Source organism: Malaclemys terrapin, chromosome 7 (genome assembly GCF_027887155.1).
Source record: "Malaclemys terrapin pileata isolate rMalTer1 chromosome 7, rMalTer1.hap1, whole genome shotgun sequence".
NCBI lineage: Eukaryota > Metazoa > Chordata > Testudines > Emydidae > Malaclemys > Malaclemys terrapin.
In genome coordinates, this window is record NC_071511.1 from 121,514,800 (window position 1) to 121,535,834 (window position 21,035).

Here is a 21,035-nt window from a genome sequence, read left to right on the forward strand (position 1 = left end):
GTAATCAATATAATTAAATACATCATCTTTAGATCAAGCTACAGGTCTAAAGGGACAGTGACGGGGTCTCAGAGGACAAGGGAGAAGAAGACAAAGAGGCTCAACAGGGCCATGTGAGTCCCCGGCTCTAGGATCTCAATATCGAACAGCAAATCCAACAATAAAATTAAATAACCCCTGAGCAATGGGTTGCTATTACTGGCTAACAACTGCTTTTGTTAGCTAATGGCCCAAGGTGAAGCCAAGAGCAGTTAATGCTCCAATAACTGGATGTTAAATGCAGTTGTGATTGATTTTGAGGGAAGTACAAGCATGATACAAGATTCCAGGGACATTTTTACTCTTTCACGCACCTAGCTCGGAGTTTTAAACTGATCCTCTCCACTGGGTCTTGCCATCTGGAAACTTTAGACAAGTGTACCCCTCGGGGAACGCAGCAAATGGAGGGAGAGGTAGTGTATTTGCAGGCTGAGGGTGAAGATAGTTGAGCTTCATGAACTTCCGTCAGGAATGTGAATGAAAGGGTATAGCAGTGACTGCAACAGGATCTCTCAGACTAGATGGTCTAATGGTCCAAGCACAGGAGAGAACGCTCCGATCTCCTGCATTCTTATCCTGGGTTCTACACTCATTCACTGTCTTCTGTGGCATTAAGAAACTCACTTAACTACTCTGGATCTCAGCTTTCCAATGTATAAAATGGGGTTAATGATAGTTACCTCCTTCACTCGCATTTGTGAGGATAAAATAGCTAACGTTTGTCAAATACATTAAATATGAAAAAGCACTATATAAGTACTCACGTATTATTAATGCCCCAGAAAATGTTCCAGGCCTAACGGCTTTGCGATATTTAATCAGCATTGCCCACCCCAAACATTCAAAAATTTTGAGTCACAGACCCCAAAATCAGGATCATAAAAAGGAATAATATATTTGGAGTTTGTTTTATTTTTCTTCTGATTTCTGAGCCTTTAGAATCTGCTTGGATCTCATTTTCAAGCTTTTCTTGAAGCCATGAGGCCTAGCAATTTACTTGGTTTCAAAATGAAAGCTGAGAGTTTAACATGGTCACATGACCTTAGGAACTGGGGCTTTCAGAAAAGAGGAAATATCAAGAGCAGAGATTCATTGAAATCAGCATTTCTGTCCCACTGAAAAGTCCAATATTTCTATATTCGTTTTTGTCCCATATTGAGACATATTAAAATAACAAAACTTTTTCTAACATGAAAAGTTCCAAACAATTTTGATTCAGAAATGTTGAAATGTTTTGTTTTGAGTCAGTTCAACTTTAAACTGTATCTGCTGCTGTATCTGTTAAATCAGTTTTTAAACCAGTTCAGTTAAACTGTTGCGAACCCCTGTTAGTTTGGTCTCAGAAGGTATATTTTCACTGAACGGCTAACCCCAGTGATCCGCACCTGGGCGTGAGCAGCCAGGATAGTGTAGCTCAGGTGTGAGCATGCCCCACAAGAAAGCCCTACTCATGTTACTGCATCCTCACTGTTTTTACACTCGCCCATGTGTGCCTGGGGGGGACATATCCCATGGTTCTTTGTGCTGAGAGGCTCTAGGATTTCTTCTCAGTCAACAGTGTCAGTTGTGGGAGAACTAGTGTGCCCTTTGGGAGGAATTGTGGGGAAGGGCATTGGAAGACTATCAGCATTCAATTGATTTTGCCTCATTCTTCCCTCAGTGCCAGGCACCCTGGGTGGACTACATAGCCCATGATGCACCACATGGCTCAATGACGTGAGACTGAGGTGCATCATGGGAGATGCAGATCAGCCAAGGAGTCCACAGGAGAGAATGGAGGCACAAAGCACCCAAATTACAACTCCCAAAGGCACCACATCTTACGTTGATGCAGTTAAATGTTGAATTGACTTGAAACCAAATGTTTTGGTGCAGTTTAACAAACTGAAAGGTTTCAACTCATGTTGAAGGATCGCATAACAACGTATTTCATTTTGAGTTGCCTGATGGAAAAATCGAAAAATGTTGTCCACGGAACATTTTGAGTTTGTGGAAACCACATTTTCTGTCGAAAAATCATTCTGATGGAAAATTTCCAACCAGCTCTAATTATGAGATTTGCAATAAAGTCATGAGAGGTAGTAACATTATTTCATTTTTTCTTGCAGTGTATTTTTATGGATCTGTTTCATAACAGCAATAAGCCAAGCCAAGGCAATGTGTGTTTCTGGGCATTTATATTGCTCCTCCAGAAGCCTGTCCACATTTCTTTGGTCTAGAAACTGATGGGAAGATTGGTGAGACCAGGTTCACTTGGGAGCTATGTAGCATTTTCTGCTACGTTGGAGGTACTGATGGAATAAACCAATCTTGTGGTGTTTTCTCTTTTTCAGAGCTATCCAGAACCACAAAGTGCGGCAGCACATGAGAATGAAATATAATCACAAACAGTAGCTAAAACTACCTGAAGTTTTTCAAACCCTAAGGAAAGGTTTGAGCTGTGTTTTGAGGGATTGATTCATGTGGTCTGAAGTATGTTCATCTATCCCCTGCATACAGAGCTGGCCCTTTTAAATCCCTCATTGCATGTGTGAAAGGAACATCTTCTTTTACAAGAACGCAGTGAAATTCACCCTGCAGGTCAGGATGCTACTTAAAGGGCTGGGAATGCATGAGCTCTGAGCCATGTATACAGGCCGGGATGAGACATTTCCTAGGGTGACTGGCCTCACTGAAGTAAATGGGAGTTTTTCCATTGGCCTCAATGAAGCCAGAATTTCATAACTAGAGTTTAGCGCCGACATCTACTTACAGACCACGTGCAGGAAGAGGACAGCAGTGTCGGAGCCCAGGCTGTTTTCCGCGTAGGCCGTCACCTGAAAGATCCCAGCGCTCTTATACACATGCCTGATGCCCTCCTCTATGGGGCTGAAATTAGCATAGGACATGGCAATACCGTCTCCGAAATCCAGCTGGATGTTTGTCCTCTGGAGATCGCCCTGCAACAGAGAGCACTGCGGTTAGGACATTGGCTGAGAAGGGGGATTGATGTTACACTCCATCCCGCTGCTCAGCTTCACTTTGTTAATGCGAAGACAACCCCGGCACGTGGCAAAACGATCTCTGCCAAATGCTGCAATGCCCCCAGACACAGCCAGAGCCAGCTCCGGATCTGTTACATATCAGCAATGCCCAGAACAACCTGGGCATTAAGAGGTGTGAGCAGATGTTATCCTCCCACTCCTGATCCAGTGGTTCAAGGGTGCAGAACGCCACTACAGTGCTGCTTACGGGGCACCTGATATGTGTCTATATTGGGGGCAGTTGAGGTGCGTAGATGGCAGGTTACGTCTCTGCTGAAGGATTAGCTAGGAGCGCCTTCCAGGTGCTGCTGGAGTGCACTTCATACAAGAAGAGGGGGGAGTACAAATGAGTGAACAGCAGACAAGAAATCCCAGAGTCTTAGGCCTTCTCTACTTGCAGCAGCTGCAATGGTTTCGTTTAAATCAGGTTTTAAACCAGTTCAGTTAAACTGTTAGTTTGGTCTCAGGGGGTATGCTGTCCCTGAACAGCTAACCCAGGTGATCAGCACCTGGCTCTGAGAAGCCAGCTTATCTTAACCCAGGCATGAGTGCGGTCACAGCAAAGCCCTTCCCATGTTACTGCATCCTCACTGTTTCTACACTCGCCCGGGTGGGTCTGGGGAGGCATATCCCATGGTTCTTTGTGCTGAGATACTCTAGGATTCTTTCCCAGTCAACTGTGTCAATTGTGGGAGAAGTTGTCTGCCCTTTGGGGGGAATTGTGGGGAGGGCATTGGAGGACTGTCAGCGCTTGAGTGACACTAGCTGGCATCCTCGCTGCAAAGTGGACAGGTTCCAGCCTCAGTTAAACCAGGGCCCGAGATCTAACCTATGCCCTTAATTGCGTGAGCTAGCCTGAAATTGGAGCACCTACAAACCCAGGTCAAAGGTTTTGCTGTGTGGATGGTAGGGAGGTTTGGGCTAAAACACCAGGTAAGCGCCCGAGTTAACTGCAGTGAAGACAGACCCCAAAGTGGTTTATTTTTAAATTTGTTTCCAATCGGTTAAATCAAAATAAGCCTGCTTTAAACCAAAATAAAAGCGTCCACATGGCGCTCTTCACCCATTTAACTAAGTCAGTTTAAAATCACCGCTTACATTAAATCTGTGTAGCTCTCTGTGCAGATAAGCACTTACGGCCCAAATCCTTTCTTTAAGGTGATAAGGATTCCAATCGCATCCAGTTTGGATTGGGAAAGTCGGTAAAAGAGAGAGAATGTTTGAGTACATCCTTGGGATGCTCCAGTCCAGAAATCAAACAGATTCTACCTCTATAGCTATTCAGAGAGAGGAGAGAGATTCCAGCTCAAGACCAACCACTGCTCCTGAGTTTAACTTGCTTTCGTGAGCTGCTGTGAACAGCCTGCTCCCACGCAAGTCAACAGCAAAACTCCCACGTGCTATAACGTGCAGGGTCAGGATCAAGGCTAATGATGTAGATCCACTACATGCTGGTCTAATTAGTGGAGGGAAACTACCATGCAGTTCAGACCCAGTTAATGCTTCTCCAACCCGCCTCCCTCCCTCGGACTTCACTGGAATAAACTACCATACTCGCAGGGCTGCATTAAACCCCAAAGAGGCCAGGTGATTAAAAGCACCGTTTTGCATTTGCTGTGCAAAACAGGGATAGCTTCCCACAATAATAACCAGATTTAGGGGTAGATTCTCTGCTCTGGTCTGCTCTCTCTGCGCAGGTCACGTGGCACGAATGGAACATATTTCCCTGCTTGGTATGCCCCCCAGGGTGATAGCATCCCCAACAGGCTTAAAGCTGAGAGGGCTGGCTCCCTCCCTGCAGCCCTCAGGGTGCATTGGGGGCAGAGAGGAGCATTGGCTGGAGGTGATAGTGGTCCTTTGGAGACCATAACTACCTGAAGCAAACTAGAGCAGCTGTCAGGATGCGCTAACCTGCACTGAGTCTGGAGCAGAGAATCAGGGAGACAGCCAGTTCCCTAGTCCTCATCCACCAAAAAAGGTTTGATCCCTAACACCCCCTCTCTCCCCCTGATCCACTGCAGAGCTCTGCAGAGGGAGCAGCCCGCCTGCCCTTCTGGCCAGATGAAAAGCCATCCTGAATTTACAAGCCACAGCCAATCAACTGGAAAGTGGCTTAGGAAACACGACAAAAGGTGGACAAAGCCAATGACACAGCCGCATGACCACTCAGGCTCCGGGACAAATCTTTCCCTACCGTTACAACGTCCTTCTATGGAGTGACGGTCAGAGCTGGACTGATAGCTGGGGAGTGGAATCTCCTCTTCCACAGCACAGAGAGTGACAGTGTTAGCGTCTTCCCTGCCAATGTAGCTCTGCCTTGAGCCATAGGGATTGTATCACTTAACCGCCAGGACCATTCCATCTCTGCTGGGACTAAGAGCAAGGGTGCTGTGCATGCATGTAGCTTTTGCGAGGACAACACCTGAGTGAAATCCTGGCCCCATTGAAGTCAAAGGGGAGTTTTATCGTTGACTTCAATGGGGCTCGCATTTCACCTTTGTTCTCTTGGAACATGGAAAAGTCCTATTGAATTTGACAGGGAGGAAGCCAACAGGCTTCTGTAGAAATGTAACTGAGTGCTATAAAACCCAGAGGAGTTAGTAGAGGGTGAATAAGACGCTTTTTAACCATCCTATAGAATTCTTTAGCAAGGGCAGAATGCTAGGGTGACCAGACAGCAAATGTGAAAAATCGGGATGGGGGGGTAATAAGAGCCTATATAGGAAAAAGACCCAAAAATTGGGACTGTCCCTATAAAATTGGGACATCTGGTCACTCTACAGAATGCTCTGTTGTACTCTCCAGGACAGTTCAAAAATTGGATAGAAAGGTTACTAAAGGAAGGTTTTGAATCAAGGTTGGATTCAGCTCTAGGAATTATTCTGGGGAAGTTCTCTGGCCTGTACTATACAGCGGGTCAGACTAGATCAGGGGTGGGCAAACTTTTTGGCCTGAGGGCCATATCGGGGTTCCAAAACTCTATGGAGAGCTGGGTAGGGAAGGCTGTGCCTCCCCAGACAGCCTGGCCCCCACCCCCTATCCGCCCCCTCCCACTTCCCGCCCCCTGACTGCCCCCCTCAGAACCCTCGACCCATCCAACCCCTCTGCTCCTTGTCCCCTGCCCATCCCCTCCCGAGACCCCCTACCCCTAGCTGCCCCCCCAGAACCCGACCCCCTATCCAACCCCCCCGACTCCCTGTCCCCTGACAACCCTGACCCCTATCCACACCCCTGCTCCCTGACAGGCCCCCCGGGACTCCCACGCCTATCCAATCCCCCCTGCACCTTGTCCCCTGACTGCCTCCCAGGATCCCCTGCCCCTTATCCAACCCTCCCGCTCCCTGCTCCCTTACCATGCCACTCAGATCACCAGGACTGGCAGCCACATCGCCCGGTGGAAGCCAGCCACGCCACCGCGCAGTCTAGAGCACTGGGGCAGGCCGGCGGCTCTCGCTGCCATGCTGCCCGGCAGGAGCTCCCAGCCCCGCCACCCAGAGCTCTGGCTGCACGGTGCACAGAGGCTGCGGGAGAGGAGGGGAAAAGCAGGCGGCTAGCCTCCACGGGCGGGAGCTCAAGGGCTGGACAGGATTGTCCCGCGGGTTGGATGTGACCCACAGGCCATAGTTTGCCCACCTCTGACCTAGATGATTGCAGTGTCCCCTTCTGACCTGGGAATCTATGAATTCACTACGGCCCGTTAAATGCTACAGGACATTTCTGAGGGCCTGCACTGAGCCCACAAACTCATTTAATAGGGAGGTCACTGAACATATGGTAAAAAACAGAGCTGGTCTGGATTCAGTCCTAGTGACCTCTGGGTGAAAACTCCATCACCCATCTCTAGAGTCCCATGCTCGTCCATGTCATTTTCTTTTTGTTTTCCTCATTGCTTAGTGGCCGGGTTTTTGGTTTGTTTGTTGGTTTTTTCCCCCCTCTCCTTCCTACAAAGAGAAGGTTTTGATATGGAGATTAGGGAACAGATTTCTAATAGCTAAACAGTAACAGATGATCCTTCCACCCAATTACTGGCCTCGCTCTTTAATGCAGAGCCAGCGATAGTGCTAATCCACCTTTCCCCATTTCCTTAGCTGCGGACTGGTATTTGAAATATCGAAAGGCCCCACGTACAATGGGTTTATGAATATAAATTAAAGCGGAAATGAAGTGGAGGCATTACAAATGAATAAAAACATTGCTCTCCAGATATATTCAAGAGGCACTTTCTATAGCTTTGGTCCTGTACACAACTCAGTGGGAATGTGGTAATGGCCTGCCGTAACACGTGCAACTCGGTCAATGGAATGCAAGGGGCAGCTGACGGGCAGCGGGAACCGGTGGAGATGGGTGTTACCTATAAGATACCTTGGCAGCTCTTCCCCATTGGAGCTCAGCTGGGAAAGTTTTCCAAACCCACGGCTGCCCTGGCAATTTGTCAGAAGCCCACAAGGGTGCAGCGAATGGATGAAATCTTGGCCTCGCTGAAATCAATACCAAACTCCCACTGATTTCAACTGGGCCAGGATTTCCACCCATACCTTTCTAGATTTACATATTGTTACCATCTAGGAATAAATATGCAGCGTCCTGAGATTTGCTCAGGCTTGTTCTTGTCTTTTCAGTTCGCTAGCCATAAAAACCTGCAGTGGAGCGGCTTTGTCCTCACCTTGCAGTACCAGAGCGAAGGCTGCAATGTTAGGGAGCTGATTTCAGTGGCGGAGCTCCCCCCTGGCGCAGAGTGGCAGGGGGAACCAGGGGCTCACTTACTCCATTCCCACCTACTTCAGCAAAACAATAAAGAGACTCAGACCTATGCTTATTTGTGTGTGCCCGGACCCTAGGTCCAGGGAACTCATGTGAGAGTGTATTCTTATTCCTTCTTACTCCACTGCTTAACTGCACAATCCAGAACTACATTAATTAAAACAGAACAAAGCTATATATACCTTCAATATATAAAACCCACCACCATGTGCTTATTGTAGGATTACCAGCATGGAGATCTTTTAACACCCCGCTATGCATGGAGCAAATCCAAGATCCACCATAAATCTAGGGGAAATTATCTTTCGGAAGAACATGTGGCACAACCTTCAGCTCCTAATGGATGAGCTTAGGTCCAGCCATTCATACTAGCATGTTCAGGACACCCAGAAATAGATAAAATAAAAGTCACTGGTAACTGAGCACAGAGCCATTGGATCAGATCGTCGTCCTACGTTGTCCACCAACTTGAACGGAGCTACACACTAATCCCATCTCAGGATCTGGCACACTGTTATAACACTATGAAGCCAAGCACATAACTAACACATGCACAACCACACACACACTCACTCACTCACACACACACACAGGTGCATTAGTATTTTTTAAAGCCCTGTCAAACGTACTTTTGGCACGAAAACTAGAGGGAAGCAGGGATTTTACTATATTTCCTCAAGTATTGTAATAATCAGAGCTGAGGAAAATTAAAATTTCTTTGTTTTCTCTGAAATTTTTTTCCTACGGTTTTCAGGTTTGTGTCAAAAAAGCACGAAAACTGAATTTTTTTTGTTTAAAACTTTTTGATTTTACCTAAAAAAAAACTCCCACGGAAAATTCTCCATACCAGAATTTTTGTCATAAAAATTTACATTTAATTGAAAATCCATTTTTTATTAGTAAAATGTTTCAATGGACACATTTTGACAACCTCTAGTAACAATAGATAGCTCCAGTGCCCTGTGCCTAAAATGTTATCATCTGATCCCTTTTCAATATCTTAACCCAACCTATCTGTTTATTCACCAGATCCTTCAATCCCTGAAACCTTGTGCCAACACAACTCTTCAACTACCTTGCCTGCAACCTTATTCCTGTCTGTTTATCATTCTTTGTCTGCAGCTGTTCCGCTCGAGTTCCCTAATAAATTTCTACTAGAGTCCTAATTTTTAGATTGTCTGTTCTTTTCTGAACTCCCACTCAATAATGTCTCTACAAATCTTTATACCTTGTCAAATCTAAACAGATAAAAGAATCAGCCAGGTAGACAAGAAATTCCCATTGTGCAGAAGCAGGAGGAATATGAATCTATGCAAAGAGACCCTGTCATCGCAGACTGGTTACAATGAACCATTTCATTGCATTATATTTTTTTTAATGAAAAATATGTGGATGCTTAAAAAAAACCATCAGGTTAGAAAAGTATTAGAAGACAGCATGATACCATAGCTAGGGCACTGAACTGGGAGACAGGGAAGATGGCTTCTGGTCCCAGATCTCATAGTGACACCATAGAATCATAGAATATCAGGGTTGGAAGGGATCTCAAGAGGTCATCTAGTCCAACCCCTTGCTCAAAGCAGGACCAACCCTCAACTAAATCAGGGCCAATCCCCAACTAAACCAGTGACTTTGGGCAAATCATTTCACTTCCCTAATACTGTTTCCCTTCCTATCCCTCCTCTGCCTTTTCTGTGAAGACTGTGAACACTTTGGGGCTGGGGTAGTCTCTTTTTATGTGTTTGTCCAGCGCCTGGCTCAATGGGTCCTGATCTTGGTTGGGGCCTTTAGAAGATACTGTAGTGCACATAATTCATAATCATGGTATTTAGGTTAAAAGAAATCAATGACAAAAGTTTCACTTTTAAAAATATTAAAGCATCCCTCTGTCCTTTGGAAACCTAAACACACCTCCACTGAAACAGACCAGAAACAGACAGTGAAGCTGACCAACCTATTTTTTTTTTGTCTTAGCTGAGTGAACTGCACAAAGATAAACAAACAGAACACAGAACGCCAAGTAAACCTGATTTCTCAAATTCTCTCTTTCTTTTTACCGAGGATGATTAACACTTATATTCTGATCCCATCTACGCAATCTGCCCTGTCATTGTGACATGGGGAAGGCATTTGATAATTGCCCATGTTTCTTTCTTGCGTGCGCATTCAATGTCTGCCGGGAGATTTTTAACTAGGAAATTATGTTTTATTAAAGGTATCCACAAAATGGCAGTGTCCAAAATGGAGACAAGCTGGAATTTTTAAAGAAGCCTGATGGATTTAGGCCCCCAAATACCATTTCCGTGGGATTTGGGTGCCTAATGTCCTTACACATGCCTTTAAAAATCGTCCTGCGAGCGTGCCATGAATCGGTGACCTGTCAAGGCTTTGTGTCAATCCACTGCCTGGTGGTGAAGTTTTCTGGACAAACGCACCCCAACGAAGGCCTCCTTGCTGAATACAGAGAGGTATTGGGGGCAAGCCACAGCAATCGATTATCCCTGGGAGGTTGACAAAGGGGATCAGAGCAAAGGTCTGTGATTTCCAAGAGATCCTGATAAATCATGTGCCAGCGGCTCATGGCAACATGGTGGTTCCAGATGCCACTCTGAGTGCCCTGGGGACTGGATCGCTCGAGCATAATCTTCAGCCACATCAAGCTCCCCCTGGGTGCATCTGAACGAGGGAGGTGAAAGTGGTGCTAAGTCGCACATCAAGCTCTCCTGATCCCAAAGGCCAGCCCCTTAGGGGCTGTTCTACTGATGGGGACTGGCTACGGGGCAGTGATCTCTGGCCCTGCCCCCTCTTACTTGGCCACAGATCATGAGCAGTGGCAGTGAAACCCACCCAGATACAGATTTCTCCATTGCGTCCTCAACTCTGATCTCCAGGGAGCCCCTCTACGGGAGAGAGAATAGCTGAACCTCTTGTGCTCCATTCAGCCATTGCCCTCTAAGCTGAGACCATCAGACAGGGAACTAGGTAGTTGAAACCACAACGGGGATTTTTGCAACATGGTCAATTATATCTCCAGGATCCTCAATGGAGGCCATCAGGCAAAAGGTCCTTTTATTGCAACTGCTGTCAAGGCCCCGGGAAATGCCCTTATCCAGCGGATGTGGGGTTGGCCACAGAATCCACTACCCGCTGCAGAACTGTGTAGCGAGACCTAAGCTAGCATTGTCCATTGCCCAGCACCTAGAACTATGGTCCACGACTAAGGCTCTTGGGCACTACCGCAATACAATACATGGCCATCATCACTCCTTGTAGTATCAGAGGGGAACAGCTGCTAGCCAGAGGTATACTTCCTTATTCAGGGCTTGTCTCAAGAGTGCAGGGGTCTAGGAGGGGAGTACCAGCATCACTCTGACCTGGGACTTCCTTATGACCGTGACAGACAGAAGTATTGTCTGGTGCCATCTGTACTAACCTCAAACTGGGCTAGTGTTTCAGAAGAAGGAAGAGAAGTGGAATGGTCTCAGCTGGATTTCTATGCCCACCTGAAACAGATGATGGCTGGATTTTCAAAGAGGCGTACAGAAGTAAGGAGCCCAATTCCCATTGAAAACCAATGAGATTCGGGCATCTCACCGCTCTTTGTGTGTCTGAAAATCTTCCTCTACGATTATGCCCTATCCTGGCGTGTCTTTCTACAGGCTTGGGCTAGACAGCCCCGAGGCTGCTCCAGCCAGCAGACACCTTTTCATGATAACTAGTAGAGCTTTGCAGCCCTCCCTGCATTGGGACGTTCGTCATTCCACCCACCTTCTGTGAAAGGCTTCAAGTTTGGCCACCTGAATGCCATTCTCCTAATGAAGCCAGTAAATGAAAGGAAGGGGGCAGCCCGCACTTCAGTGGTCCAACAAGCCCAGAGACCTACCTCTTCCATAAGGATGATGAAGGTGGTGTTGTGCCCTTGCTGGGCAAGCAGCTTGCCGTCGGTGGTGAGAACATGCAGCCCACGCGGGGCTTTGCCGGGGCACTGCTCCGCTTTGGCCACGTATTTTTCCCGCAGCCCATCCGTGCAATTGTTAGACACAATCCTCCGATACCTGCGAAACATGGACAATTCAGGTGGGGCTCGGGAGAGTTGGTTTTATTTTTGTAACGTATGCATTTCAAAGAGCTGCCCCAGGCTGACAGCCCACATGCTCCCCTCAAATCAAAGAAACTCAAAGGCTTTATTAATCCGCAGAAGCCAATCAAATCACAATCCAGCCTTCTCCGGGGACCCTGGCTTCCCCGGTGAGAACAGTTTCATATTGTTGAGCCGATTCGCTACATACCACTCTGAAAGCTGGAGAAGGCCCATTCAGCTCCCTGTTCCGTCTCCCTGTCTCCTGCATTCTGGCATTTCATTATGCTTTCGTTACACTGTGTCTGCTCCTATTCTGCTCCAAGGCACCCTGAATGATTTGGCAGGAGTTTTGTCCAGCTCAGTTTTAAATGATTCAAGGAGCAGGTTTCTCTTGGCTCCATTCAGAAGCAAAGCAAAGAGATTAGCTGCCTGTGAGGACACTTGGCAAGTTGTTGCCTTGTTCCAGGAGATTAACCCTCCTAGTCATTGCCTCGCAGAACTGGGGAAGGTGAACAGGATTTCAGCGGCTCTTCCCCACTCCAGTGCGGCCCTGCTGTCAGGGGCTCCCCCGGCTGCAGCCAGACCACTTTAATGACAATCTTTCACCGTGGAGTGGTTTCCTAAGGCCCGTGAACACGGCCTTAGAGTAGCCCAACTTTCATTGGCAACCCTTCAGTAAACAGCCAGCATTTGTGAGCAAATTGGTGAGCAGGGCATGGCACTCATGAGCAACCCTACAGCAGACCTCCAAGTAGACATCTTCTGAGGCACACAAAGAATGTTAAAATGACAAACCAGTGTCTGCAGCCCACTATTCGGGAGTGACCCTACCAAAACAAACCAGCGTCTGCAGCCCAACGTTCCGGAGTGACCCTACCAAAACAAACCAGTGCCTGCAGCCCACTATTCCGGAGTGACCCTACCAAAACAAACCAGCGTCTGCAGCCCAGTGATCTGGAGTGAGCCTACCAAAACAAACCAGCCTCTGCAGCCCAGTGTTCCGGAGCAACCCTACCAAAACAAACCAGCGTCTGCAACCCAACGTTCTGGAACAACCCTACCAAAACAAACCAGCGTCTGCAGCCCAGCGTTCCAGAACAACCCTACCAAAACAAACCAGCCTCTGCAGCCCAGTGTTCTGGAGCGACCCTACCAAAACAAACCAGTGTCTGCAGTACAGTGTTCTGTAACAACTCTACCAAAACAAACCAGCATCTGCAGCCCAACGTTCCGGAACAACCCTACCAAAACAAACCAGCATCACCAGCCCATCATTCCAGAGTAACCCTATCAAAACAAACCCGGGTTTGGAGCCCAACATTCCGGAGGCACCCTATCAAAAGAAACCAGTGGGCAGAGCCTGGTACTCATGAGCCACCCTGCGTCAGCCCTCAAAGCACATGCAGCTTAAGAATATGAGGAATGTCACAGTAACAAACCAGTATGTGCAGACCCAGTGCTATGGGAACCCTACAATAACAAACTACTAAATACACAGGGTGAAGGCGGGAAAAACTGGGTAAGGACGCACAGCATAAATCCAAGCTTCCTAAAGAGTTGTTATAAATAAGAACAGTAAGAGAGAAACAAATTATATGAAAAATCACGGAAAATACCCTGAGCGTGTCCATTTACATGTTCAGCAGCTGCTGAGATGGATATTTTGATTCGTACTTTAATTTTGCAGCAGTGGTGGCATGAAGTGTGGGCTCCCAGGATCATATATCACTTGAGAGCAATGCAATATCTACATGTCACTTACGTTAATGGACTTCTCTCAGTGTCTGAGGAATGAGGCACAATTCCATATAGACGAGGCTGCAAAAAAGCAACTCGCAAATAAGGCTGGAAACCCGCCAGGCAGAGTAGAGATAACGTTAATGGGGCCAGACTTACCGTAAATACCACAAGGTCACCAAAAGCGAGAGCCAGCTGGACTTACTTACCCAGTGCTGTTCAGGTAGCTCTGGCCGAGACTGCAGTCTTTTGGCAAGGAGGACGGGTTGAACCAGAAAGCTGGCATGCACTGGTTGTTACTGTGCCTTTCATAGCCATAGTCACTATGGAAACAGAAAGGTAATGAGGAGCATCAGATCATAATAATTAAGCACTGGAACAGTTTATCTAAAGAGGCTGTGGAATCCCCAATATTGGTGGTTAAGAACAGGTCAGACAAGCACTTGTCCAGGATGGTCCAGGTCTAGTTAATTGTGCCCTAGTGCATTGGGATGGACTAGATGACCTCTTGAGGTCCCTTCCAGCCCTACAAGTTCTAAGATTCTATGTGCCATGGGTACCCACAATCTTTGGGAATCACCTATTTACTAGAGCTGGCTGGGAAATTTGAGCTAACTTCTTTTTCCTGAAAAATCAAGCTTTATTTTTAATGACGATAGTGGAAGAGAAAATGCAGGGGTTTTGACAAGCCATGGGGGAAACAGAAGGGCTGTTCTTTCTACTCATCCTGCCTTCTAGTCCATCAATAAGTATCCAAACCTGGACTTGGATTTCACTGTGTCCATTCTTGATCAAAACTCCCAGGGTATCAGAAGGAGTCTTGACTCACGGCGAAGTAAAACCAGAGTAAATGATTCAGCAAAGCTCTTAAATAGATGCTTAACTTTAAATGCATGCTTAAGTCCATCCAAATTCAGCAACACACACGCTTAAGCCCCACTGACTTTGTTGGACATTAAGAATATTGGAATGGATTTAAACACATGATTAAGTGCTTTGCTGAACGGGACCCCAGTGAGTGCCCAAATTAGGGAGACTAACACTACGCTAAGCAGCATTGAACACTGAAACTGGAAGGATGGGAGACCCATTTGATGGGCTATGCTACAGAATGGGGAAGAATGCAGCCCCAGAAAGTTTTGCCGACCAGCAAGCATTGCAGAACTTTGGAAGATTTTTTGTTCCATGTGGTGACAAGAGAGGAAGAAAATCTGATTCACTTCTAGCTTAACTAAACCTGTATCCACTTAATTTTTTGCATTTCCTTTGGTTCCATGAACCAAACCACGTTCCGGGATCTCGCCACATTCGCGACAGGGAAGCGTCGCACAAAACACAAAGTGCCAGGAGCCAATCTTGAATGATTAGCAGATGAACAGCATGCCTGAACAGTGACAGGGCTAACAAGCAAACAAGGACATGACTGATGCCTGTCCAAAAGAACACTTACAACAAACAGTGGAACTGCCCTAGTAGTCTAATGGTTACGCAATAGAAGGCATGTCTTCCCTGCAGCTGGGAACGTACCACCAGAGCTCAGACTCTGGGGGGTCGGGCGAGCTTCAACTCTGGTGACTGGCTTGAGAGCAGCCACATCCACACTGCTATTTTTACCATGCTACCTTGAGCCCTGCTACAGTGAATCTGTCTACCTGGGCTGGGAAGCTCACTCCCAGCTGCAGTGCAGACATACCTTTACTGTCATTCAGGGGGAGAGGAATCCAGCGCACCGATCCTTCCCTGAACCTTTAGGGGATGGAAACACACCCAGCTCACACCCAGTTGTCCTCCCCGTGATGAAGTCACAAGGCTGATCAGAAGCGCAAAGAAGTCAACGGGAGTTTTTTCATTAGTTTTGGTGGGCTTTGGATCAAATCCTCTGAGCCCCGCTCTTTGGCTAGCTGGAGCTAACGTGGGGATTTATAGATAAAGAGGAAGAATTAAAAAAATGATCACGAAGTTCATCTCACAACAAGCCAACAAACTCCAACGCTATGGGAACCACAGACGTTACGAAAGCTCCACGTGCCCTACGATGCTCTTGGTTTTATCCACGAGCATGCCGGAGTCTGAACGGAAAGCTTCAGAGAAGGGTTTCAGCAAGATGAATTCACTGTGCAGCCTCACTGTTGCCAGTATTCTTTGGAGGACAGAGATTTCCGAGCTGCATAAAAAGGTTGAGAAATTCCCTAATGCTCTTTGTCGCAACGTTCCATTTAATCATTCTCAGAGGGTCAGCCTGGCACAGCAAAGAATGCCTGGCAGTGACTGCGTAATTAAAAATGTTCAGGAGGAGCCGTTCTTTGCCCAAAAGAAGAAAAGAGCTGCATAAATATTTAATAAAATTAAAGACAACATTGCTGTATGCCCCAAAGGCTGTGGGCTCGTTCATTAACTTCTGGTAATTGTATATTAAAATCTCACATGCTGCCCACCGTCCCTCTTGCAAGCCCCAGGGTTTCCATAAGTTAGGGAAATAATCAAGTCCAGCTGCTTCTCTGCCTTTCCTTTCTTGACAGAGTAAATAAAGTACCAGGGGGGAAAAATACCAGCACGTATTTTAATAACACTTCTCAGTTCCATTGCTTCTACACAAGGCAAGAGTTTGATTTTTAAAATGATTATGTCCGAGTGTGTCTGCAAGTGTCCGTAGCCACAGCTACGTCCTCATTGTATCTATCCCCATGCTTCACACAGGGTTAGCGAACCCATGTGCTTTCATCTATAACTGTGGTCTTGCCATGAATAGTGACTAGGTCATAAGGACAAGGTGGAGTTCCATGCGTCTTGCCCCTCAATGACTCCCAAGCAGATCTCTTCAGCTTACATGTAAAATATGGATTGGCCAAGATTTCCAAAACGGACTGGTGACTTTGGGTGCCCAACTTGAGATGTCTGGAAGGGTCATGTTTTTCAGAAAGTGAAAACCATGAAAACCAGGCCCCTTTAAAATATCTCCGGTTGGGCATCCAAAATGGAGGTGCCCCAATCACTAGTCACTGTTGAAACTCTTTGCTTCGTTTCCCCCCCCACACACACCCCCCCGTAACTGTCAGCCCTGCAAACTCAACCTAGGATTGGAATTTCAGCTGGTTCTTTCTGGCCCGTGCATCGCTATTAATGAAGATTCAGCACTCAGAAACCAGTTAAGGATTTTGTTGACGGTTAATCCAGCTGTCTCCGCTATAGATCTTATTTTAGTGTGTAAGGTAGGTGGAAATGATACTGAATAGATACAGGAAGCGGGTCTATTGAGTAAGAAGGTGCCATTTTTACAGTCACTCTCCAAGGTACAACTGCATTTTAAGGCCAATTAAACTAGAGTAGCTTTGCACTTCAGCCTTAAAATTACACCAGGCTGACCTCTGGAATGAGAAAGCAGGAACGCTCCAAAGCAGTAACCAACCAGACACACACAAAAGCATCTGTGGAGATCAGTGATAGGCTGAGTACAGTGGCAGAAGCAAATGATGTGGTATGGGTAAATGGTGCAGGGAGGTTCGGTGCTTATTGCAAAATGTTAGCTTTTCTCGTTAAGGGTGAGACCAGCATCCAAATGTGCCACATCTCCTGGGATAATCCAGAAGGGTCTGAGATTTCATTGCTGCGTTAGGAATAAATGAACAATGGGTTCCGCAAAAATGAAAAAAATTCTACCTGATGTCCCTGAACCTTTGCTCAGACCAACCACCACTGATATTCAGAAAAAAGGCAGCTATCTTTCTTCACGGTTTTTTCTCATTTTGGTTGCACCTGGTGCTTGTCCAGGTCCCAGCCAAGGCTGTATCAGGAAGTCTTGAAAAAAACCTGTGGATCAGATCCTCAGCTACTGTATACTGGTGGCATAGCTCCACAGATGTCATGCAGGAGGCCGCAATGGAATCCAGCCTAAGAAGTCATCAGTGAATTGAGGTGGATTTTCACCAGCTAAGGATTTGGTCCTGCCTACTTAAATGGAAGCAGGAAATGAAAACATCTTCCCAAGACAACCTCTTCTGGTTGCATTCCCAGCCCAGTTTAGCTGCCCAAGAGGTGCAGGTAGTTCAGGTATTCATCTGAACTGCTGGGTGTTTGTACATGCCCCCCCAAACCTTGTGTGTACCCCCACCCTTTTGAGAATCAGCTGTGGTTAGTCACCCCTTAGCATCCTCCTGCAGAAATCCCAGACACAGACACTTTCCCCAAATGTAAGAGCAACATCAGGGTTTTAAAAAAAACCCTCAGAGCAGTTTGGAATTTACGATGCCATTACCTCAAAACATCAGTATTTATGCAAAGCAGCCTGTGACTTCTGACAGGCCCACACTGCATGGGGGTGGGGTGGGGGTGAAAGAAGCCGATTTGGCTTTTGCTGGTGACATTTCTTAATAAAGTCTTGCTGAAAAGCAATAACAGTTTCCCAGGCTAAAATGAAAATCATTGCCCTGTTTTGCACGATGCAGCCTCAAGAGGCTACAGAAGTCAAGTGAGGCTGAAATTCCTTCCCTATAGGGGCACCCTTTGGAGGGGAAGCTCTCCCTTCAAGGTACAACTCTTGCAGTCCTTCGTTAGAATTAGCTGCAAAAAAAATGTCCCTTAGCCCTGTACAGCCCACCCTTGGAATTCCATATACATCGAGCCAGCTGGTTCGGAACAGGCACAGAACCATCAGCAGCAGGAACACTCGTTCTAATGAGCCAGAATACTTACCACTCGAAGTCCCATTCGGCACAGACACAAGGTTCTGATACAACGGTTCTGGAGTAGTCTCGACCCAGGGCACACTGGGCTCCAGGCTTGCGTTTCTTATAGATCTTCCTCTCTCCCATGACGCAAGGCTCACCCTTCGGCAGCGGAATCATCGCAGATTAGAAAGAGGAGAAGAACATGGAGGATTTCTAGTCTTTGCCCAACCACTATTACTATACAGCAGGATATCAAAGCATCTTGGGGGATGATTTCCAAAGGCACAAAGGGCAGTTAAGCGCTCTTTGAAAGTCAGGAGGGGCTAGTGCTTAATTCCCATTTACACCTTTAAAAACCTCCTCTGTACAAACTTCAAATCAAGTCTCCCAGGTTCCTAACTCCCATTTACAGCTTCATAAACCTCCCCCTACACTAACTTCATCAAACTCTCCCACCAACCGCCCCCTTGTGCCTTGCCCGTTATTGAAACGGAACGATTATTTCTGTTTTGCAGATGGCAAAAGTCATGCATTATCGAGTGCATCGTCTAAGGTCAAGCACAGAGTCAGCGACAAAGCTCAAAGTAGAACCCAGGAGTCCTGACTTCTCCTCTTCCCACTACCCCTTACTGCCTTGTAGCATTCGGTCATTTTCTTCAAGCGCTGTGTAGGGGATTAATACCTAGGTTTTCTAAAGCACTACGGGAGGAAGTTTGACGGGAAGTTCGACCAGATACAGATTGTTTAGGTGAATTACCATCAATCGTCTTTTCTCTTAGGTTGAAATAATTTGTATGAGCCAAAAAAAAAACAAAAACAAAAAAAAAACCCAAAACAAACCAACCGAAACCAAAATGCACAATTACATTCCTTATCTTTCTCATGATTACTGATTGCCAAGATGATCCCATGGTATGAAGAACAAGGGAGTTATATGCATTACTTTTTATACAGATCATGTTTTACCTGTTTGATATTATCCTGCCTGACTGCACAGAGTTAAATTAAAGGAAGCTATTCCTGGAGATGAGGCTCAGGCAGAAAGATACAGAAACTGCAGCAAGCCAGCCATCTCTCCCAAGTCATGGAACTTACAAGAATTTGCATGGGAAGACTGCAGCGTAGGTCAGACCCACGCACATAGACTCTCTCTGGCTTCTCCCTTTGCGCTGCATGCTGTGTTCCTTTGGGTGAATACATAATGCTTTGTTTGGAAGAAGCTGGGTTTGAGACACTTTGATCAGATGCTGTCACAGGAACCCAGAGGAAAAGGGCTTCCAGGTACCAAACACAGTTGGCCCTGTCATGTTAAGGCGGCTGGTAAGAAGGCAAGGGGATGAGGGGCAGCCCAGAGACGCAGTCTAAGAAAGGTAGGATGAAGAGAGTGAAACCTGAGGTGCACCTGAGAGGGACTAAAAGGGGTCCAAACAGTTTGCCCAGCTAGGTACTTTCCCCTTGCTTCATTTTACATTAGTTTTATTTGTTCGGTGTCATGGCTCTATCCACCTAATATATTCCAGGTTCTGTGACACTCTTTTCTAATGCATCTTCTCTTGCTGATTGCATTCAGTGACGTCCCAGTTTCAATGTTTGTAATGTCACTTCATCACCATGGAAAAGACTGTGACATCCCAGTGTGGTTGTTTTGCCAAGGGCCCCAACCCTACAAACAACTCCCCGAAGGACAGGACTGCATTAACTCCCATTGGCTTCCCAAGGCCCCAAATGACCCTAATGTGATAATAAGCCAGGTGATTACAGAAGAGAAAGTTTATAGACATATAATAAACTAATAATTTGGTCTTCTCTGTCTTCTTCAAGCAAAGGGCTCCCGAGAGTTTTCCAAACTTCTGTGCGATAAGTAGATACTTTATATCCATTTTACAGATGGGGAAACGGAGGCACAGAGACGGGAAATGACTTGCCTGCGTGAGTGGTGGAGCCAGAAATAGACTCCAGCACTCTTATGATTTAACTCCAAGACCTTACTTTAAATCAGCAATGAGGAACAGCACATGCTAGTGGAATGCAACTTCTAAACACTGTTACACGTTTAAAAGTACACTGGCCTGGGGCTGGAGTCCTTTACCCTTTTTCCTGAGTTCACAACTATCAGCTGACAGAATTCCCCTGTTGGCGTCTCCCTAGTGACTGATCCTATGATTTTAGGTTAGTTTATCTAACTGGGCCAGATTCCTGTTTATATTAAGGCCTCTTTATACTTCTCTGGCAGTGTAAGGGGGCCTCTCAACATGGGAGTACATTACATTACAGGCCCCTATTATACTGCCAGAGTGGTGGAAAGGGACCTTAGTGCAAATAAGAACCCGGCTCAGTGCGTTTCACTGTGCTCTCCATGCATTCCAAAGCACAAGTTGAGTCTAACCGAGATTTAATGCCATTCTGGAAAAGCAGCAGGAGGAACTATTTAAAATATGTGATATCTATAGGTCAGAACCGCCTCACTGATGTGATGAATGCTAGATCCTTCCCTCTCTAAAGAACGTGACAGGCTCCTACCCACAAACACTCTGAGCTTGAAAGGCAGCGTTGTGCCCCATAAAAGACTGCGTAGGGAGTCAATAGTACCTGATTGTGCAGGTGCCAGGTCTGGTAGTCTTCTTTGTTGCACCTCCTGCTGAAGATGGATTTGTAGTCCACTTTGACCAGCTGCCATTCAGAGCGGAGACTGAAGTGGCCAAAAATTCTGAGCATTGGAAAAGAGAGAAA

At 46.5% G+C, this 21,035-nt stretch overlaps 1 protein-coding gene across 1 annotated transcript in view; it reads right to left on the reverse strand.

The window, feature by feature from the left end:
• The window catches only part of SORCS3 (sortilin related VPS10 domain containing receptor 3), a 471,405-nt gene that overhangs the window by 35,567 nt on the left and 414,803 nt on the right, over positions 1-21,035 (reverse strand). Inside the window, exons 15-19 of the mRNA XM_054036301.1 lie at positions 20,895-21,012; positions 18,331-18,464; positions 13,851-13,964; positions 11,707-11,878; positions 2,792-2,978 (exon numbers count right to left, since the gene is read on the reverse strand). Coding sequence (XP_053892276.1) covers positions 2,792-2,978; positions 11,707-11,878; positions 13,851-13,964; positions 18,331-18,464; positions 20,895-21,012 — 725 coding nt within the window. The remainder of the gene's footprint in view (positions 1-2,791; positions 2,979-11,706; positions 11,879-13,850; positions 13,965-18,330; positions 18,465-20,894; positions 21,013-21,035) is intronic.